Raw genomic sequence first — 24,179 nt, forward strand, 5'->3', positions numbered from 1 at the left:
TTACCTGATTTCTTTACCTCTTCAGACACTTTAGTGCGATTTCACTTTCCTAATGGAAAACATCTTAGCAATTCTGATAGAAGATTTTGAGAAAGCAGTGCCTAAGTGAGATTCCTGGCCACAAGCTATCTGGCGATTATCTCGGAATTTCATGTTAAAGCTCTTTCTTTTCTCATTTGCAATTATAATCACAGATTTGGTCACAAATCTGTGAAAAGATGAAAAAAATCTATTTTTGACCTTCTCATACCTATAGAAAAACACACACTTTGGTAAACAAATTCCTTACTTTTGTAGCACATTTTCCTTCGTTTAAAATTTAAGACTGTAAAGTTTTTTGAAGAATTTACTGTCAAGTTGAGCTGCATGAGTATCATAACCTCAGAATCCACTTTGCCAGTACAGGAAAGCTCGACCCGAAACACTGTTGGGAAAACAAGAACAACAAATATTTTACTTTTCTAAAAATCAACATTAACACCCATTAAATATTTTAGAATTATTTAATTTTTGTTGCAATAAATTTTAGAATAATATATTTACATAAAATCATAAGCAGAAACTTTCAAAGAACTTATCTTCAGACTACACAGTTTTAGACTTAAGTATTTCATTCATTATAGACACAAAAGTTAGCATTAAAGAATAAACCAAAACTAAATGAAGAAATCACTATTTTCAACTTCTGCTCATGATTTTTAATACATCCCTTTGCCTCATAAGTCCTCTTGCTATAATACAGTAAACCTACAGAATCCTAAGGCAGAGTCTGCTATCTCACCAGTCACATCAGCTACAGTAACAAGAAAAATTACCCAAGAAAAGAGAAGACAATTCACCACCAAAATGCAATTATGCACTGCTTTTAATGAAGAGATTAAACATAAACCTGTAAATGAATCTGATAAATTCTCAACTATAAATTTAACAAATAAAACCATTTCTAAACAGAAACTGGCTTTAATCAATTATTACAGCAAGGGCAGACTTTGATACACATCGTTTTTTTTCAATCTTTCCATTTAAGATTTTTTGACAAATTTAGAATAGACCATTCTACCATTTGTTTGAGCACATGAGAGATAAGGGCATTTCTGAACTTCCCTACTGACTCATAATAATTAACCAGTCTTCCTAGGCTTTCTTAAAGCTTAGATTAATGTATCTCACTAATATCAGTGAATAAGACTTCCAGAAAAAGTTCCACAACATCGCTGTGCCTTATACTTTCAAGTTTTAGAAATTTCCATTTTCTTAAAATCTCACCTTTTCAGGAGCGTTTCTCAAAAGGCTCACTCAAAAGTAGTTAAATTGGTGTAAATATGACACTTAAATCATTTACTCAGACATGTACTCAGTGCCTATCCCGTATCAGATGCTATGCTACACACCAGGGGTAGATAAGTAGAGAGCTAAAAAGGACAGCTCCTGCCCTCAGGGTGGCCATAGGCTAGCAGGGAGAAAAAGACAAAGATAATGTGATCAGTTCAAAAACAGCTAACTGCAAGATTCTATAGAGCAGGAAGAACAGAAGAAAGAGTTAATGATTAGAGGGAAAGAAGGAGGCAGGAAAAAGACTGCAGATTTTGAGTCTTGCAGAATATTTAGCATGAAGAGTTCACAAGCAGAAAGAGGAAAAGATGGTTCCAAAGACAGAGACCAGCAAGTGCAAAGGCATGGACATCAGAACTGCATGTAGTGTGGAACTGCTGGGACTGCCGGAACACTGAGGGGAGTGCAGCAACAAGGCTAAGCAGGCAGGAGGGGGCCAATGGGAAACACAGCACACTAGCTGGAGAGTCTGGAATGCAATCAGTTGATGGGGCTGGGGGCACAGAGGGGCTTGAAGTCACATGATCAGTTGTGAGTGTTCAATGATCATCTGGGCCACAGTGTGGGAATTAACCTAAGAGGAACAAGACCTATATGGAGGCCAGTGCCAGCAATGCAGAAAAGGAGGTAAGGAAGAGCTGAGCAGACAGTTCTAGAGTGAATGGAAAAGAGGGGGTGCAAATAATCAATATTTACAAAAATTACCTTTTGAAATGCTTACACATCTTATGCCTATCAAGTAAGATACACTAACATCAGTAAACTTCTTTTGGAATATGAGGGACACAGACAAAAAGTGTATGTTAACACTGTTGTTGAGACTCACCTGATAAAGTGCGTGGAACTTCCCCCTGAGCAGAAATGTTGACCTGAGGCATGTCCATAGCCACAAAATTGTCTACTTGGAATCCCAGCTTATATTCAACCTATAAAACAGAAACATAAACAAACTCGATCTGTGATAACATAAAGGACACTAACAACTTGATTTCACTGATTAGCTCATTAACTAATGAATGCATGAGCCTTTCCTGTGTACAAATAATCAAGCCATTAAAAAAAAAAATCCAAATTGTCAGAAACAGTCCTAGGAATTTTCAACTGGATAAAATTTGACCCAGTAAGCCACCTGCTATTTCATGTCCAGAACAGGACCACCACTCTCCTGTGAAATCTGCCACCTAGGATTCAGAACTCCTACTGAGGACTACCTAGTCAAGGACGAAGACGACCTGGAGAGGCAGACTGAAGAGCCAAGGAGCTGAGATGTGTAATTTACAGACCATGACTAGTCACCAATGTCTTCGTGGCTGATAAAAGCCAAGCTCTGAGGGACTCCATGTAGCTGTTGGATGAAGGTCTGCTCTACAGACCCATTCACCCCATACGCAGAGAGTCCAAGGCACCATTTTCTTGCAGAATATCTAAGCCACATTCTCTAGTCCAGCTTTCATCATTAAGAAAGTTCATGTTTGGATGCCCATCTAACCTCTGGATCTATTTCTCAAGTGACTGGGAATCCAAAAGGGAAGAGAGGTGACTAAGAAGACGTCCCTGGAACACCAATATTATCTATCAAAACCTGGCCTACATAGTGTGACTTAACAGAACCAACCAGTATCAATAAATAAATACAGCCTTGTTGCTAGAGAGATGTTCCTGAAGAAACAGCTCAAACTGCAAAGCAAGAGCTGAAATTCAGAATGGCCACCACCTTCAGTGAGGCCTTATATTTCATGTTACTCTTCATCCTGCCCATGGGGTCTTGAATAAAAATGGTACCCCTCTACCATTCAAAGGGCAGCTTTGGTGGAGGACTACGATTGGTAGAAGCCCAAAAAGCTTTTCTTTCTTCTTCTTCAACGGGAGATATTCAAATGTGTTTATATGCTAACAAAAAAAAAGCCAATGAACTGGGACACGATAAAGAAGAAAGGAAACAGGGAAAGAGTATCATCCCAGCCTATAAAGGAAGGGATGGCCCTGCACATGGCTGAGGCAGGGGGTGTTTACCCAGGTTAAGAAGAAGGCTCAATCCAATGAATTTAACTCCCTTTCTGGGTTTCTCCTTTCACACTCTACTTGAAAGTCCCTGAAGCCTGTAGGTGTATGCAAATATTAAAGTATTGCCTTGCAGTTACAATAGGTTTAATAAACAATTGTTAAACGCTGTATTTGGAAAGTGCCACGTTCACAACAAAGGAAATGTTCTTGCTACTGTGCATTAGTGACTTAGTGGTACCTTGGCTGGGAAGTGTTCAGTCACCTCTGCACACCACAATACTGTCAATGCCACCAGGGGGTGCTAAAGAGCTACAACCTAGCAAGTTTGGGCCAAGAATGAGCAGTGTTTCCATCAATACTCACTGAATAACATTAAGAGAATGGATTAACTATATCCCTATATCCATGCTGTCTCCAACAGGACAATACATGAAGGGCAAGGGCACAAAAGAAGTTAGCACAGTCAGCAAGAGCTGGATGGGAACCATGAGACCGTGTGATCCTTAGGTAAATAATAACTTTTCCGAGTTTCAGTTTTTGTAAAACGAGGATAATACCACACATTATGAGGATCAAACAGGATAATTAATGCAACAAACCTGTTAGTCTGACACAGGTCCCCTCTGATAAATGCAGACCCCAGTGGCATCAACAGTCATTCCAAAAAAGCTGCCCTATTGCTCCGCTGCACTTCTCATAGATGCCAGCCTACTCCTGACCCCAGAGATTCTGATACAAGCCTTCCTGTGCTCTGCCAAGAACAGTGCTGCAGCCTTTCTGCTCTGTCCTCCATCTTGGAACCCCACTATTATGAACAGGCTCTCATACTCTTAGCCTCTCCACAAATGTCTTCCCCACCTCCTCCCCCAACCTGGCTTTCCTCAGAAGTCTTCTCTACCCCTGCCTATCATCCAATTGCCATAACACCCAACCCTCAGGGCCTAGAGAGTAGGGTCAGCATTCTTTTAGGATCATTAGGTCCTTCCTCATGCAAAATCACCTACACTCTCAAGCTCATAAGTTCTACTCATAATGGTGATTTCTCACGCCATCAACATCAACAGGCACAGGACTTTGTAGGGACATTGTCCCTTGGCTCACTGTTTCCTGCCATCTTTCTGACAGCTTCAATATTCAGTATTCCTACTTACTAAAGAACTGCTCCATAACCAAAATCACTTCAAAAAGTCCCACTCTATCAAGATCCCATCCCTACCTCTAATTCTACAAAATCAGTTCTCTGTCTCCACCACTCTGATTCAGTCAACATCTATGAAGCACATTTATAAGCCAAGGGCTGTGCTCATAGCTGAGATGCAATGGCCAATTAAGCTATTTCCCTCCTCTCCAGTGTAGCCAGTGATCTGGTTTCACTTTCTCACCACCTGTACCCTAAAGAAGACTGTGTTATTGACACAGTCTAGCAGCACCCTCAGCTGATTCTCTCCCTCCACACCCTTAGAGGGCAGCCCAGCATCCTGCCCAGCACTGGTGGAGGAAATCATATCCCAGGAGAGAAGGGTGCTCTTACACGATGATGAACCAGGCACAGGGCAGGCCCTTAATCCCGCTCAGCAATCCTCTCCTCACCGACCCCCTCTCCCTAGTCTTCTCACCCCAAACCTCACAGGACCACACCGCTTCACCACCTGATACCTTCCCCACCTCCTCACCCTCAGACAATGATTTTGTCCCCTTTAGCTAGCACACAGGAACCCCCTTTCTGCCTTTCTTTTTAGCACCAGGCAGATCGGTTAGAGCACTCAACCTTTGCACTCCAGCCCCAAGGAAAGATCCATTCTTCTCTCCAAACGATGAGTCCTTCTCTCCTATTACACTAGGTTCCAGCCTGTGTCACCACCAATCGATCTCCTATCATCAACTGGTCTCTCTCACTCCTATATCTTCAGTCTCTAGCATATGTCCCATTACCTACTAGACACATCTACCTAATAATCTTACAGCTCTCAAATTTAACAGATTCAAAGCCAAACTTACTACATTTCCCCACACTTGCTGTCTCCATTATTCTAGGTCTCAGCTTGTAAGGAGACACACAGCTAACCAGGGGACAGAACCGATAGAAGGGCATCAGAGAGAGAATGGAAATGGAGTCAAGGGCTCCAATGCAGTGGTGAGGGTGGGGGACATGTGGCTGAGTAAGAGGTCTGAGAAGGCCAACCCTTTGGCCAGAACAGCAGCCTGAAGTGAAAAGCAGTATGAAGGTATGGAAGCCTGCCCATTGTTGGATCCCTTTTTGAGGGACTATCTTAAACATGTGAGGCATTCACAAGGCAGTTCTCTTCTCCCTCTGGAATCTTTAGTATGTAAATTTTAAAACTGTAGTTTCTGGGGTCAGAGAAGAAACTGTCAATTATTAAAGTCTAATTTTCTCTATCTTGACATGTATTGATCTGTATGGACTTTCACTTGCCAATGATCATTTGAAAAAACAGATCTGTTCTAAAGTGAACATTTATAATCTACTGGAACAAAGGAAATTTGGACAGCAGTTGTTTATCAGAAAAAAGAATGAGCCAAAACACTTCAGAAAAGAAACTAGAGAAAATATAAATATTTGAATAAGCTAAAAAATAAACATTTTTGATAATCTTCCCTTACTTGGAAACAAATGGCAACTGCAAGTAGGCAGCTGAATTTCCTCCCAGAACACAGTACAGACTTAAAGTGAGTGTACTTGCCTACAGCCAAACAGCCTTTTAATTTCTCTGAAATGAAGAGAAGTGCTGCCTTTCTCACAGAAACTCCACTCTGCAGGGGACACAGCAGGCTGGCCCCAGGGGCTCCTGTAGGGACTCTGGACAAGTTCCCTGCAGACCCTCCTGACAATGATGAAGAATCCCTGAAACCAGGGAACAGCAATGGGGTGGGGGTAAGTGAGGGGAGTATTCCGCTACATTTTGGTGTTTTTTTGCCTTTCAGTATCTAAATATCTACTGACACCTAACAGATGCAGTTGTATGTTTTTTTTCTGGACACTGGAGAATGTTCTGGAATACAGAAGAAACTCATTATTTGTTAAAACCACCTGATAGTCTTTGCTTTTTTTGAGTGTGTGGCTTTGTGAAAGAGAAGCAATACCAGAGTTCTCATCCCATCTGGAGATGCAATTAACCAATGGTATTTACCGACCACTCACTAAGGCAGTGTGACACATAAGTCAAAAGTAAGACACAGCTCCAGCCTCTGAGGAAACCACAATGTGTTTGCCAAGACAAAACAGAGTCATGGAAACACTGGAGAACACTATCAGCAAAAGCTTTGATGTGTGAAAACTAATGTTAAAATATCTACAGTGTGAACTGACATACCAAGGAGCCTGGAGATCTTTGGAAGCAAATATTTCATCTTCTGGCACTATCTTAAAAAGGAAGAACTGAGAGTTTCTGATAAAGTGTTAGAGCTTGGGAGCCATGGCCTCCTTCTGAAAGTTCATGATTGCATCTCAGAGCCAGCACGATCAGTGAAGAACCCTTCACCATGTCTCTCCCGCCCTCTTGTGTGACTTTCCCATCTCAAGTCATCGCTACCTCCTGCTTCCTCTGCCCCTACTACCACCTTAAGCAAATACCTTCCCAAATCTGGGTCTTAGTTTCCTTTCATAGTAACTGATCAATAAACCAAAGTACAACCATATAATAATGTATGATTCAGCCATTTGAAGGGAAAAAAGGTCAACTCTACAGGCAACGACAGAGAACCTTTACCAGGATACACTGTTCAGTGCTCTGCAAACTGCAGAAAAGTATACAGTATATTACTTATTAAAATATAAACACATACACACACATAGAGGCTCATCCACACAGACTATCTTTAGAAGGGGAGACAAGAAGCAGGCAGCAGTGGTGGCCAACAGAGGAGAAACAGTGGCTGGACTGCTTGGGGATGGTCCCAGGAAGGTGCAGGGGACTTACCTGTCACTGTAGACCCCTTATGCCATGTGCAGACACTGAATACTTGAAAAATTCTTTAAGTAAACAAACTTCAATTAATCAGCTGTGCTCAAATCACCAAAGAGAGTATGACCTAAAACTGGAAACAGGAGCTGCAATGGTAGCCAAAGCCTGCAACTAGTTTAACACACACATATTCCTTAGGTTTTTTTTACTATAAAATGTTTTAAGATATACGATGATTACTTTCCTCTAAATTCTTATACCTGTTACAGATGAACCTGTAAAATTAGTTTAGCTAGTCAATCTATGAATTCATTTTTCCAAATTTACAACTTTATTCAAAGTACCTGAAAAATCCCATGTGTAGAACTAGTGTCAAGTGTACCCAGCCTATGTTTTCACACTTCTAGAAACAGGAAATTCACTGCTCCTAAAGCAGCATATTTCAACTTTGAAAAGCTCTAACTGCTCACAAGTTCCTCATCTGCTGGACTGTACCCTGTGGCTTCCACCCATGCATCTCCTCTGCAGTCAGTTTAAGAAGCACCTGTAACTACCAGGTGCCACATCAGGCACAAGGGACACAGAGAAAGACGAAAAGGGGTTCCTGCCCTTGAGGTGCTCAGCATCTAGGAGGAAGACAGAAAAGAAAATCAACTACCATAATACACTTAGAGTATGACAACAGCTATGAGGGAGGAAAGAGAAGGACACCCGATACAGCCAAAGAAGAGGTGACACAAGGACTGAGTTTTATGAACTAAACAGGAGTTAAGGAGTTAAAGAATGGGGAGAGGGCATTTCTAGCAGAGCAAACATCAGCAATGTAGCAGAGCACAAGGCATTCAAGAAATTGCCAGACAGACAAAATGGCACTAAACAATTAGCTAGAGAGGACGCAGGAAAATAGGCAGGGATGAGATCACGAAGGCTTCCTAAGAAATCAGAACTTTATTCTGGTGGCAACTGAGTGTCCTAGAGCAGCTTTGTGAGGGTGCAGGGAGAACGGTCAGTCCAGAGGCAAGGACACCAGTCAGAAGACGATTTCCATATCTAGTTCAGAAACAACGAAGGCCCAAACTAAGGATGAGGCATCAGGTCCCAAGAGAGGTACAAGAATTTAAGGTGTAATGATACGAGAAACAACTGGACTTGGAAAGTGTAGGAGGAGTCTAGGATCCCTTCTAGGCTTCTGGCCTGGACATGTAAATAGATGGTGATACCCTCCAACAAATGAGGGAACTTCTGCCTTACCAGGAATATTACCAGCAATAGCAGTCCAAATGTGTACCATGTGGGTATTTAATGCCTGCCACAGAAGTAGAGATTTTGCTCTAAGATAAGATAATGGGAAGACCATGGAAGTAAAACAGAGCTATACCAAGGCTCTTCCTGATCCAACATGTACCAAGGCCAACACTGCTTCCCACTCAGACATACACTGTATATTCATCTGAGCCCCTTCTTCTGTCTACTCCCCTCCACTCCAACTTCCTCCTTGTGACAGGCTCCTAAAACTTCTCAAGCACTCTCCATCAGCAGTGTCAGATCCCTGCAACTCACCCCAAATAAAACCATCCAGTGTTTATGTATTTTTTGAAAGGAATCAGTAAGAAGTTTCATTCTATTCAACTCTAACTGTCGCATCCCACATTGCCTTTTTATTCAGAAGTAACACTTGCCCAGGAAACATTCTGATGATATATCAGCATTCTTTTTTCCTAAGTGGGCCAAGAAATAATCACACCCTATTCAAGGTCAGTAGAATACCTAGAATAGAATCTCTACTATTTCATTAGATTTTCACCGTTTTAAAATATATGTAATATTTTTTCTTATATTCATCAATATTAAAGGTAGTGAAGGTAACAAAGGATTAACTATCAATTTTTTGAGAATATAAGAAACTTCTCTGCCTGAAAGACGTTCACAGAAACGCTGGATCTCAGAGTTGCAAAGGAACTTAAAATTCAAGACCAGCCACTCCACAAATGTGTGGATTCTTTCTACAACACTCCCACCAAATGGTTACCCAGTGCAGATTGGACCTCTTCCAAGGAGGGGGAACACACCACTCTCCACAAGAGCCGTGGCTGAGAAGTGAAACCTAGTTCTAAACACAGATGCAAAAACTGGTGGTTGAAAGGATGATAAGAAATGGGACTTTCAAATTCTCTCAACTACTTACCCATTACAAAGGAGAAAACTTTACAGTGGAGAAACCTGGTGAACTGAGTGAGAGTTAACATCACCAGTAATGGGACAAGCTGACATCGTGTGCACCATGAAGGACAGCACTTCTGTGGTGTCACTGCCAAAGAGACAAATCTAATCATGACGAAACCTAAGACAACTCAAATTGAAGGACATTCTACAAAATAACTGGCCTGTATGTTTCAAAAATGTCAAAGTCAAGAAACACAAAGAAAGGCCACAGAAAAGTTCCAGATTAATGGGAGACTAAAGGGATGTCAACCAATTGCATGCACGATCCTGAATCAGGTGAAAAAAAGAGCTATAAAGAACATCATTGGGATAATTGATGAAATCTAACTACTGTAGATTAGATAGTATTGTATCAATGTTAAATTTCCTGATTTTGATCATTATACTTTGGTTATGTAAAGAATGCCCTTGTTCTTAGAAAATATACACTGATGTATTTGGGGGTAAAGGGACATGATGCTTACAATTCACCTTCACACAGTTCAAGGGAAAAAAAGTGTGTGAGCATGAGCGTGGGGAGAAAGAATGAATGAATGATAAAGTAAGCTAGTGGAGCAAACCAGTAACAACTGGTGAATCTGGGCAATGGATTTAAGAGAATTCTTTGTACTATTCTTATAATTTTTCTTTATGTTTGAAATAATATCAAAATTAAAAGTTACTCCTCCCCAAATAATAATGTCACACAATGTTATGTAAGAATACTAAAAAATCTATCAGCCCAGTTTCCTCAAAGAGTTCAGGTACATACTCATTGAAACTGACATATCTCAGATTAAAATGTGTCAGGTGAACCTTTTCTGAATTATTTATATCACTTATTTTAGCACTTGAGCATATCCAGGTTACCATTTACTAAGTGTTCTTAATTGTTTCACGTGAATTTGCTCTCTTGATCTCTTATTTTGCAGTTTTCACCCTAAAGAGATCTATTCACTCCTAAAAGAGCACTTCCCACATATTTGGATACCCCAAAGCAACAATATTGGACCGTCAAGGTACTCCAGATGGCAAGGCACATGTGCTTTACCCAGGATCCAAGCTAACACAACTTTAATTGCAACATTCCTGCGGCTATGTTTTAATGTATATATTTATATGAGTGTATAATGTTTCTGAAATGCATGTGAGTATATATAATATGAACATATGCACATTTACATATTCATTTTTACTTACCTGATTGGCAAACAAACATACTTAAAATATTTAGTGTTAGGGAGCGAACTGAGGAAATAAGCACCCTTATTCACTCTGTAAGGATTGTTGGTTCACAAGAACCATCTTGGGAGAGAGAAGGAAGAAATAATTTGGTAATGTAAAAATTTTAAACATGCACTCTTTGACCCAGCCGTTTCACTTCTTCACTATTTTACTAATTTACTATTCAGAAATAATGTCACGAGTGCACAAAATTTCTGAACAAAGATGTTCTTAACGTGCACACACATGCACACAACACGCACACACACACGCACACATTCACACACACGTATTTCTTCTGTCTCTATATTCATCAATAACAAAGGCAGAAACAGCAATGAAAGTGAGCTACCGATTGTTCTCAGCATTCCCTTACCACAGATTTTACCTGCCAAATGAAGTAAAGGAAACTATTTGTAATAGTGAAAGGAAGCATTGTTTGAAACAGTAAAATGCGATTAAAAATCCACATGTCAATTTGGATTAACGTAACAAATAACAATACATGATACATCCATAGAATAACATATTATAAAGCCATGAAAGAGAATGAGTCAAATCTGTAAGTAGAGAAGTAGAAAGATGCCAAGATATAGTATAAGGTAGGGGGAAAATACTGTATAACACATGTCATAAAATCCCCTTTTTGTTTAAAAAGGACAAAAAATGAGCCTTGAAGTATACCAAGCTACATATAAACAATGATTACTTCTGGGTGTAGATCTACAAAGTCTTAACAGTTTTAAAAACAATCCTATTAATATTTTAATTATATCAATAACCATTATTGTTTTCTAAGTAGATAAGAGAGATCTATATTAAAGTGGTCAAACTTAAACAACTTGCACCAAATATCAGAACAGACACTACTTCATAATACTTTTAAAAAAACCCTCTACAATAGGTATTCTGATTTGTTTTTAATAGCAAAACTATTTTTATTTCCCAAATAAAATCCTACTCAGAAGCCTATATTTAAAGCTGATAAAGGAAACTGAAGTTGATTGGGAGTGGTGGGCTCTACACCCAGCATCCCACTCTCTGACCTATGAGAAAACTTAGCATGTTCGAGAACCCCAGATAGAGGAAAGGTGAAGAATTCAGCAACAAGTAAACCAGTCAAGAGGTTCCTTACGGTTAAAGGAGCTTAGCTACAGCACACATGGGTGCCAGGTCTGCTGCACCTTACTTTCACCGTTTCTCCACAAATGGGAGAACTATATCCTTTATATCAAAGATGTCTGAAACATCCATCTCACCAACGCCCCCCAGCCCTCCACTCACACCACTTCACCACAACAGCACAGTCATTAGCAAGTCAATTGTCCCCTCTCCAGGACAGATCTGCATCCCTGTTTGAAAAGCCTGAAAGGATGCAAGTGTTCTCTCATAAACTAGTCACACAAATAATGGCTACCTTCATTGTAAAGGATTTGAGAAAGTCTAGAGGAATAGGCTAAAAATTTAAAATATAAATCTGAAAGGACCCAGTACTGCCACAGCCCACCACCAACTGACCCTTTTGTACAGATGGCAGCCCACCACTCAGATACAGCCCTTGCCTCAGCCTCTAGGCCTGGATGGCCCTGTCTTGGCATCTTTGGTTGAGCCCCTCTTACCTTGGACTTTGCGTGCCAAGTGAAGTGCAGGAAATTTGTCTCACTGGGTACTAACAGGTTAAAGGACAGAGCGTAGTGACTAATAAGGTCATTTCTCACATAATAAAGTTCTGCATCAAGACCTAGAAAAAAAACAGAGAAAAAAGAATTAAGCACCTAAAATACTCTAAAAATCATTAACCACTTGTACTTCAAATACTAATAGTGGAGTGAAAACAATATTGATGAACAAATGTACATCACAAACGTCTCTCACACGTGCTCCCTTCGGGAAGGAAACTGAGTTATATCATCACCAACAAAGATGAAGAAGAAACCAGGACTCAAAACAATTAAGCAGTTACCCAGCTAAACACAGGTGTGCTGGAGCCAGAACTCTGGTGGCCACTCTGTCTTCTGAGGGCCCCTGTGACTCTTCCTTTTGGACGCTGTGTTTCTCAGAATAACGCCTACAAACAAAAACACCTTCTCCCCCCAAAAGTGATGTGGACTTAGGAAGAGAGATTCAAAACGGAAGGGAGAAGTGCACCTGGGTAAAAACATGAGTGTGAGCCAAGGCCTCAAGGCCCCAGCCAGAGAGGACCTCTGCTTCCTCCGTCAGTATGTCCTGGCCACTCACAGCATTTATCAGAGCATGCTCACACCAGCTGCCGCAGAGACACATGTCCTCGTCCCTACCTAGATTACACAGTGGAGAATGCAGTGTTTCTCCTCATATTCTCACGACAGTTCTCTGCACAAAGCAGATGCTCAGTAAACACTTGTTAAACAAGTTAGCACCGCATATAAAGCAGAAATAACCAAGCGCCTGAGAAATGCTTGAAGAAGTAACTCCCAAATTTTACTCATTCCCATGCCACCTTCTTGACCAGGGCTACATCCAACCTCCAACACATATCACATTCTCGTCATACCCCTTCATTCTACCTGTATTTAATATTTTTCTTTAAAATTGATTCAATTTTTAAAACAAAAATTTTAAAGGCAAAATTTAATCACTATCTTGAGTGGAAAATCAGTAAGTATTGTGAAAAAATACAAAGTAACCAAAACACATCAATTAAAAGGAAAATAAAACAATATTACTAAATTCTAACTAAACACTGGTACCTACCAAGTCAGTGAGCTTAAGTCTAGCTCATTGTTTACAAATAGGGAGGAGAAGGGAATTGGCAAGTGTTGGAGGGAGGAAAGAATCAAACAAAGGCTTTCTCCATGATAATCCAAAAGAATTGAAAGAATAAAAGCAGAGAATAACTTTCTCTCAATTGATTTACTGTATCTAAAGATGTGTCCAGGTGTCCCTCTAGCAATTTATGACACGTATATTCCACACATTGGAGGGGAAAAGGTACAGGGCAGTCCAACTGAATCGTAAATTTCATATTTACTGAGCCAATACAATGGGTCTGAAACCCTATGATATGCAAAAAAGTCAAGATGGAAATTTCACACCTCCTGAGAATACAGATGTAGAAACAAATAACTCTGCTACAGGCATTTCTCCTGTAAAATTAATTTTCTCATTTCTGAACTGAATCTAATACAATCATTAATTGAGAAATGAGATTTGAGGCTTACATAGGGGAAGGCTGCTGCACTGGCTGGGCAGCACTGCTTTATATATTCCATACAGGGTACCAAACGCAATCGGAGAGAGTCAGAGGTGTTCTGACAAAGGCTCTCCCTGCTGGCTGGACAGGAAGTACTAGCAAACATCTGGGGAGGGAGAACTCGTAACACAGGCAAAAGGAGGAAAGGAGGACAAAGACGGTAAGAAGGCAGGAGAGAGGTAGGAGCGAAGTGCAACAAGAAAGCTGGGTTAAGAAAACATCAGCAATCACAATAATTGTAAATAACTTAAATCTGCTTGTTTTTTAAAAAAGTCTGAGTCTTACTGTAGTCTAGGTTTGATGCTGTTTACAAGAGACACACCTAGAAGAAAATTTTAAAACATAAGCCAGGTCAAAAAAAGAAGAAAAACAAAGAAAGTAGATGAGGCGATACTGACGTGAGACAAACTAGAATTCAAGATAAAAAGATTTTGTATTAATAAATTCATTAATACAAAATTTATTCATAAGAAAATTTTCATATTAATAAAAAACATAAGAAGATATAGTAGTGCAACTAACAAAAAAAACTTCAAATACAGAAAGCAAAAACCGATAGGAAAAAGAATCAAGAAGAAACAGACAAATCCACAATCACAGTTGGAAACTTGACATCCTTTGAGAAAACAAAAGATCAAAACAGATAAAAATTTAGTGTGGACATATGATTTGAACAATATAATTATGGGACATGAAAACAAGGGGGGAGTTAATCATGAATTAGACCATACACATTAAAAAAAAGGATTCCAACTAGAAATAATACAGACTACCTTCTCTGATCAAATATAGTAATAAAGAAGTTAACTGTAGGATAAGGATAAAGCCAAAAGATGATTATTTAAAAAGATTAACAAAACAGTTAAACCCTTTGTAAGACTGATTTAAAAAAAGAGAAAATACAAATTGCCAATATCAGAAATGAGGAGGGAACATTACTACAAATCCTATAGACATCAAAAAGATAAGAATACTATGAACAACTTTATGACAATAAATTCAATAACTTAGATAAAACAGAAAAATATTTGAAAAACATAATTTACCAAAACTGACAAGAAATTAAAAACCTTCCCTCAAAGCTCCAGGTCCATATGAATTATATCAAACATTTAAGAAAATACCAATCTTGCACAAACTCTTTCAGAAAACAGGTGAAGAAAACACTTCCCAACTCATTTTACAAGGCCAGTGTCACATTGATATTAAAACCTCATGAAAACATTGTAAGAAAATTACAGACTGACATCCCTCTTGAACATAGACAGAAACATTCTCCATAAAACTTAGCAAACTGAATCCAGCAATATATAAAAAGGATAATGCATCATGACCAAGTGTATAGAAAGGTTAACCTTTAAAAATCAATGTAATTCACCACGTTAACAGAGTAAAAGATAAAAACCCAAATCATCTCAATAGATGGAGAGAAACCATTTGGTAAGAATTCAAAGCCTATTAATGATACAAGCTGTCAGGAAACTAGGAGCAGACAGAAATTTTTTCAGTCTGATAAAGAGCATCTACAAAAACCCTACAGCTAACATCATACCCAGTGGTAAACTACTAAATTCTTATTTCTAAAATCAGAAACAAGGCAAGGATGTCCACTTCCGTCACTTCTATTCAACCATGTACTTGAGGTCTGAGCCAATGTATAAAGACAAGACAAAAAGCATAAAGGTTGGAAAGGATGAATGAGAACACATTATTCACACGTGATATGATTATGTGTGTAGAAAACACTATGACATCTCTAAAATACTACTAAAACCAAATTCATGAATCTAGCAAAGTCTCAGAATACAAGGCCAATATTAAAAAATCAATTGTATTTCTATATATTAGCAACAATTGGAAAATAAAATTTAAAAATCAATACCACAACATCAAAAAACACTAGTACCTAGAAATAAATCTAACGAAAGATATCCAAGACCTCTATAATGAAAACTACAAAATGTTGCTAAGAAAAATTAGAGATGACCTAATTAAGTGGAGAGAGATTCCATTCTCTTAGAAAAGCCTCCATAGTGTTAAGAGGTCAAGTCTCAAACTGATCTATCGATTTAAAGTAATCTTAATCAAAATCCCGAGAGATTTTCTGAGGAAATAAATTAATTCTAAAATGAAATTTAAATGCCAAAACAATCTTAAAAAAGAAAAAACAATGTTAGAAGACTCACATTACCTGATTTCACAACATAATGAAGAGCTATAATAATCAAGACAGTGTAGTATTGGTGTAAGGATAGACACATCAATGGAACAGACGGAATCCAACAACAAGCCTGCAAATACAGGGCCAATGGAATGTCAACAAAGGCATCAAGGCAATTCAATTAAACTGATGCTAAAGCAACTGGATGAATATATAGCATAAAACAAATCTTGAGCCAGCCCTGATGGCCTAGTGGTTAAAGTTCTGCACTCTCTGCTTTGGCTGCCGGGGTTCGCTTCCCAGTTGCAGAAGCACACCACTCGGCTGTCAGTTGCCACGCTGTGGCAGTGGTTCACACAGAAGAACTAGAAGGACTTACAGCAAGGATATACAACCACGCTTAGGGCTTTGGGTAGGAAAAAAAAAAAAGAGGAAAGATTGCAACAGATGTTAGCTCAGGGAGAATCCTTCCCTACAAAAAAAAAAAAAAATCCTGATGCTTATCACACATCACACAAAAATCAATTTGAGATAGATTATAGACCCAAATGTAAAAGCTAAAACTATAAAGCTTCTAGAAGAAAATGTAGATATCTTTTTTTTTTTAAAGATTGGCACCTGTGGTAACATCTGTTGCCACTCTTTTTCTTCTTCTTCTTCTTCTTCTCCCCAAAATCCCCAGTACATAGTTGTATACTCTAGTTGTGCTATGTGGGATGCTGTCTCAGCACAGCTTGATGAGCAGTGCCATATCCACGCCCAGGATCCAAACCAGTGACACGAACTCAACCACTCAGCCACGGGGAATATCTTCACAACCTGGGGTAAGCAAAGATTTCTTGGACTGGTCACACAAAACATGAATCAAATGAGAAAAAAAAATTGGTTGTCATCAAAATTAAAAACTCGTGCTCCTCAAAAGACATTATTAGGAAAATGAAATTCAAGTGACAAACTGGGAGAAAATGTTCATAACACATCAATCTAAAAAAGGACTTGTTTCTAGAATATATAAAGATAGCCTACAAACCAAAAACGTGACAATCCAATTAAACAAAATGGGCAAAAGATGTGAATATTCACTTTGTAAGAAAAGATACCTAAACAGACAACAGCATATGAAAAGGTGCTAAACATCATTAGTCATCAGAGAAATACAAATTAAAACCACAATGAGATACCATTTCCACCCAAGAATGACTGGCAGTTTCTTATAAATATACCTACTCTGTGACCCAGTCATTCCACTCCTAAGTAATTATCCAAAAGAAATAAAAACACGTCCACAAAAAACTTGTACGTGAATGTTGACAGCACTTTTATTCAGAATAGCCAAAACTGGAAACAAGACAAATGTCCATCAACAGATGAATGGATAACCAATTTTGGTATATTCATACAATGGGATACTATCCAGCAATGAAAATAAACTAACTGTTTGAGACTTGGTAACAAAATGGATGAATCTCACAGACTATATGAGTGAAAAAAGCTATACACAAAAGAGTATATATGGTAAAACCAATTTACGGTGATAGAAATCAGATTAATGTGGTTGCCTAGGAAGGAGGATGGGAGGGAGACCAGTGAACTGATTGCAAAGGGGCCCCAGGGAACTTCCTGGGGTGATGGAAATGTTCTATATCTAATTGCAATGGTAGTTACATAGGTGTATGCATTTTCCAAAACTCAACCAACTGTACATTCAAAATCTGCACATTTCATTACATGTAAAGGTTACCTAAAAATTTTTAAAGAGGAAAAAAAAGTCAACAGTTTTTACCTCTCTTCTAATCCCCAAAAGCTTGCATACCAGAGAATGTTACTAGCACTAACATAAAAAGTTTTAGAAAAAATAATTAATCTTAAGTGATCAACAACTTCCAAATTTAAACTTCAAACATCTTTAACAGGGAAATAAAGAACTCTGTTCCTAATAAGTAACAGTTATAATGTTATTACTGGTAATAACAATAACGTGTAAATATTTAAGTTTTCCACAGTTCAAAGTATCAAGAACATCTAGGGGTTCTGTAAATTCAACTCCCTATAAAGCTTGATGAAAAAGAGCTGCAAGCTGTAAGAAATAAAGAACAAAAAGGAAGCACATCCTCAAGCCATGCATGCAGTCATTTAATAATTTGTGGTTTCAGTCCTACTAGAAATTCTCTGAACTCTTACTTCTCTCGTAAGATGAGACTGAGGGATGCAGCCCATTCCCTTTCCAGCATCCTGGGGATATCTTTCTCCCCAAACTGCTCAAGGTCTCTCCAGTTCTATCAACTCAAACTCTAGGCAGAAACCATGGTTCCTTACTAGAAAACATTCTCTTTGAACATACCAGACCAACTTCTCCACAACATACCAATTGAAGGCTGGACAAAGACTGGAATCTGCTCACCTTCTCAAGCTACTAAAACCTATTTGGACCTCAACTTGTGCGGGCATGCTTATTACCCTGGTCATCCATCTGTGACTCTCTCTTCAATGACCCTTTTCTACACAGTATGCATCTCTTAACAACTGGGCTACGTTCTGAGAAATGGAACATTAGGCGATTTCGTTGTCATGTGAACATCACAGAGTGTACTTACACAAACCTAGATGGTATAAGCTACTACACACCTAGTCTATAGTTTATATAGTACTAGTCTTATGGAGCCAACATCATACATGTGGTCCCTGATTGACTCAAACAGTGTTATGCAGTGCAGGACTGTAGCGTCATCCCCTAATACCACTGTGACTTCTACTAACCTTTCCACCTTCTTGAAGCACAACTAGCCCTGTAGAGCCCCAAGGACCCACTCTCCCACCCACAGTGGGCTCTGCTCTGTATTCCTATGACCAGTTCAGATGATTACTTGAGTATCCTCATCAAAACTCATGTTTCCGGGGCCGGCCTGGTGGCACAGCAGTTAACTGTGCAAGTTCTGCTTCGGCGGCCCGGGGTTTGCCGGTCCGGATCCCAGGTGCGGACACGGCACCGCTTGGCAAGCCATGCTGTGGTAGGCGTCCCACATAGAAAGTGGAGGAAGATGGGCACGGATGTTAGCTCAGGGCTAATCTTTCTCAAAAAAAATAAAAATAAAAATAAATAAATAAATAAAAACAAAAACAAAAAACTCCTGTTTCCAATTAGGCATATGCCATCAAACCATGACACCCTCTATCCTTCCTAGTATCTTAGCTACCTCATTCATTGAGGATTTTGGGACCAGTTTATAAAATGTCTACAAAGCCTTCTCCTGTGACCTACTATGGCAGATTCCCAACGTCCTTGAGACCACCCACTCTGAACAAATCTGACCTTCAATGTTCCTTTTATTCCCCAACTCCAACAACCCCATACCAAAGCATCTAATGTCTACAGACAGTAGCAATATGTAAACTGTTCTACCTCCAAAATCTTGAATTGTAATATCTTAACAGCTAGTAGCTCCTGAGCTCCTTCCTTCTGTTGTTACAACAGCTGTTCTCTGGGCTCACAATATATAAGCCTCAACCCCAATTACTTCAATTACTTTCTTACTAGTATCCCCAACTTTCTCCCTCCAGCCTATGTCAGACATGCATAGTGCACCCTGAAAACACCCAATCTTGAACTGACTTGACTTCCCTACTCCATCTTCTCTGGTGCTGTAACTGAATGCTGCATAATCCTGGATGAAGCCATTCCCACAAACGAGAGACACTACAAAACATGCCGTCTATCCTCAACAAACAAATTAATGTTTATAAGCTGCTGACAGTCCGGAGTCCTGTGATCCATAAAGGCCACCAAAATAAATGAAAATTTGAACTTCACTACCTTAGATTGAAGTATTGAAATTGAAATACAAACATTAAAAAGAGTTGCCGTTTTCTGTCTACATCCCTTCTTTTTCTTTTAAAGATTGGCACCTGAGCTAACAACCGTTGCCAATCTTTTTTTTTGCTTCCTGCTTTATCTCCCCCACCCCCCACCCCGTACATAGTTGTATATCTTAGTTGCAGGTCCTTCCAGTTGTGGTATGTGGGATGCTGCCTCAACGTGACCTGACGAGTGGTGCCATGTCCGCGCCCAGGATCCGAATCCTGGGCTGCCGCAGCGGAGCGCGAGAACTTAACCACTCGGCCACGGGACGGGCCCCCTCTGTCTACATATTTTGAAAAAATTGTTTTGAAATAGACACTCTTTATTAACTAAGGTAGTTATTCCTAACTTGAAAGGATTTAAATTTTTTCAAAAAAAACATTAAAATGAGATTCAAATTTTCACCTATCAAATTCGCAAATACAGTCTTTTCTGCCATAAATCACGTTCCTGTAACACCAATTAGCTTATAAATGGTTAGCAAACAAAATACCAATGAACAATGCCAGTATAACACAGAAATCGTGTCAGTTCACATTTGAATTTTCCCAGGTGAGGGAAACTGGAATAGCAGGTAACGAACTATAGCTTTCAGTGAGGAAGGGAAAGACCCTCACGCAGCTCACTTACTGCCAGGCAGGAGCCCTCTCAGCTCTATTTTAAGAAAACTAAAAAGGAGCACCCGCCAGGGCTCCCTCCTCAGAGCAGTAGCACCAGTTTTTGCACAGTTCCTGGATCAAAGCAAGCTGCACTTCGGTGCCACCTTCATGGCAGCCCCACTGGCTTAGACGGCAACTTTCATCTGCACTATCTCAAGACCGTGCAGGCCAGAGACTTCCATCCTGGTATGTTTTAATATGTTTAATTCTTCTCTGAGGCAGCCTCAGCCATGCTAAGTGGTTTGGCTGGGCTGTCCAAGTTATCTCATAAGGTATCAATTATGTTTTTGTTAGTAGTTGGCTTGAAAATTGCAGAGGTCTTGAGTGGTTTGCCCCAACCTTATTTTTCCCATAAGTCCTGTTATTTTTAGTGAATAGGCAATCTTAAATGGTTTTTTTTTTTAGGGATGTATTTGATGTTGTAACAGAAATGCTTATATTATTTAAATATAATACTGAATGTTAGGCAGGGTATGGCAAGCAAGCAATCTGAATACATGCCTAAGTTTTACAAATATTTATACTCTGACTCAGTAATTACACTTCTAAAAATCCATCATAAGGAAAACCAAATATAGATGCAAATTTTTATGCATAAAGATATTAATCAAAATAATATTTAAAACCAAAGAAAAGAAACAATATAAATGACCAGCAATAGCACAGTGATTAATAAACCATAATACATCCATAACAGAGAACAGTTTGTCTTTGGAGGAGAGAGGAGGAATGATGAGCCATTATAGCCTTCCAATCAGATCTCTCCCTTTTTGTCTATGTGACATATTGAGCTTCCCCTTTGAATACAGGTTTCAATGACCAAAAAACACTAAAAAACATTATGAAGCCATCAACAGGACTGTTACAAATAAATTTTAATGAAATGGGTTTTGCTTAGAATGTAACATTAAATGAAAATAGGCAAGACACAAACGATATACAGCAAATTTTAACGTCTGGCACGTAGAATAGTTGGTGCACAGAACAGTTCAATAAATGGTTCAATAAATGTCCACTGAATTAAAGTTAAATGTTTATATATATACACGTTGTGTGTGTGCTCAATTTCTCAAAAAAGAAAGGAAATACCAAAAAATATTAACAGTGGTGGATTACGGGTTATTTTTCATTGCATGTTTTTATTCTTTTTCTTCTCTTAAATTCTCTGTGAAAGTTAAACTGGAAAAAAACAAAAATTATTTTCAAAAACATGTTTGAAGAATACACATACAGGTGCAACAAATCATTCAACAACAATCCAATTATTGCCTAAATTAATTCATAAAGGCCAGCAAAAGCTAGAGAGAAGCCCTCAAACAAGAAAATTCAATTAAAAAAAAAATCACACCATGGATGGCCTGGAGGTGCAGTGGTTAAGTTCACATGCTCCATTTCGGTGGCCCAGGGTTCATGGGTTCGTATTCCTGATGTGAACCTACACACTGCTCATCAAGCCATGCTGTGGCGGCATCCCACATACAAAATGGAGGAGGATTGGCAGAGATGTTAGCTCAGGGCCAATCTCCCTCACCAAAAAAGTAATAATAATAAAAAATAAATAAATTACATTGGTAAAGACAATATCTTTTACATATCAACATTAACACTAGTAATGGTAAAATTACTAACTACTAAAACGCCTTCTTCCAACCTTCCCTTAAAATACTCAGATATACCAAAAAGTAAAATTTGGCAAAGCACCATGAACTGAAAAGAGAAGACCAAAACTCGGAAAGAAGGTCCCCATACAAGAGTGACACTGGGACTGAACTGAGAAAAAAATTCTTGGATGACCCATGCTCACTATCTGAATGAGAATAACATGGGAGACCCTGAACACGACAGGGAATGCAACAAAGCTACAGTTTACAGGGGAACAGGAAGCAGGCCAGGAATTCTATTCTCAGACAAATTCTCATCATATGCAGACAACAGATTCTCAGAAGGCCTCAGAAAAAGATAATTATGTATTCTTTCCCAAAAAAGCTATTCCAAAACACACTGAAAGATTTTATTTTTAACATGAGATAAAGAATCATTTTATACTGGGAAGAGATACACTTCATGATGAAAGTATAGTAATCACGGATCTTTATAGCTCTAAATCAAAATGTAGAGTCCAAAAAAATCTCAAAATATTAGAAATATGAAGAGAATCCAATATAAGTACAATCACCCCAAAATATTAAAAACATGGAGAGAACCCAATGTAAGTATAAGCATGATACAAAATTACCAGTCTATGACTAACATTAGTATGTAGATAATACAACTTTTTTATAGATAGCCATAATTAATATAGCTAAGTGGATACACAGACACAATAAGACAGGACTCTATCGGAAATTAAATTCCTCCAAGGCATCCATAAGAGATTTACAAAAAGTGATCAGCTATAAGGAAAAGTTTCTTAACGTAGAAAATGTATAGGCCACGATCTAATCACAGGGCAATGGGAAGGAGGGAGGGAGAGAGGGGAAACTTACATTATACATTTTGAAGTACTATCTCAAAGATGTATTCTTAACCATTACATAACATTTCAACTACATAAAGAAAAATGAGAAAATTGAAAAAAGACTGGAAAGATATTTACCAAAAAAACCAATGCACAGTAAAATGATAGATATTTTTCTTCTTCTTTATGGTCTTGTACATTTTCCAAATAGCCTATAATAACAATGTTTTTACTTTGATAATCAGGAAATAAAATTAATAAAATAAAAAGAATTTTAAACTGATTTTTAGAAAAAGATGAAATCTGTAGAAAATATACTTTATTTCTGAATGTAATCTTTTTCTTTCCTTCCCCATCACATCCTCAAAAAAATTATTTTTTAAAGAAAGAAAAAAGTAAAAGACCAATGACAGCATCTAGATAATCTACTCCCTTTTTTCTGTTTTTTCTGTTTTCCTTTTTTTAGATTATATGGGTAGGAAAATCTAATCACATGGGCCCGTAAAAATCAGAAATTTTTCTGGCTGTGTTCAGAGTGGGAGACAGACAGGACTACAGAAAAACGACCAGAAAAATGTAAGACTGCTGGCTTTGAAGATAGAGGCCGGAGACCAGGAGCCAAGGAAAGTGTTGGCCTATAGAAAGTGGCAGAGGCTCTAGAAAGGAATGCGGCCCTGCCCACACCTTGATCTTGAAGGGAGACCCACTTCGGCCACCTCAACTCCAGAACTATAAGATAACACCTTTGTGTTGTTTCCGTTTGTGATAACGTATTGCAGAAGCAAGAGGAAACTAATCCATGAACTATTTGAATGTTTTAATATCAGGTAGAACTAGTTTACCCCTGCCCCTTAACTTCTTTTTCCTCTGAATTGTCCTGGCTGTTCTTGTTTATTTTTCCATATGAGTGTTAGAATCAGCTTTTCTAGTCCCCTCTCCCTCTCCCCCAAAAAACCTGTTGGTGTTTTGAAATGGATTTTATTGAATTTATACATTAACTTGAGGAAATGCTGTCTTTATGATTTTGTCTCTTCTCACCTAAAACCATGGTGTGCCTTTTTTTTTTTTTTTAAAGTTCAGGTCTTTTCTCGTTTTCTCTCTCAACCGAATTATAAACATGTCATTATG

General features: G+C 38.6%; 1 protein-coding gene across 2 annotated transcripts in view; it reads right to left on the minus strand.

Moving 5' to 3' along the window:
* RYK (receptor like tyrosine kinase) overlaps nt 1-24,179 on the minus strand; it is a 94,688-nt gene that overhangs the window by 51,633 nt on the left and 18,876 nt on the right. For both annotated transcript variants that reach the window (XM_044754426.2, XM_070493315.1), the window contains exons 2-4: nt 12,305-12,426; nt 2,159-2,258; nt 290-424 (exon numbers count right to left, since the gene is read on the minus strand). In XM_044754426.2, coding sequence (XP_044610361.2) covers nt 290-424; nt 2,159-2,258; nt 12,305-12,426 — 357 coding nt within the window. The remainder of the gene's footprint in view (nt 1-289; nt 425-2,158; nt 2,259-12,304; nt 12,427-24,179) is intronic.

Source organism: Equus asinus, chromosome 21, assembly GCF_041296235.1.
Source record: "Equus asinus isolate D_3611 breed Donkey chromosome 21, EquAss-T2T_v2, whole genome shotgun sequence".
NCBI classification, from domain to species: domain Eukaryota; kingdom Metazoa; phylum Chordata; class Mammalia; order Perissodactyla; family Equidae; genus Equus; species Equus asinus.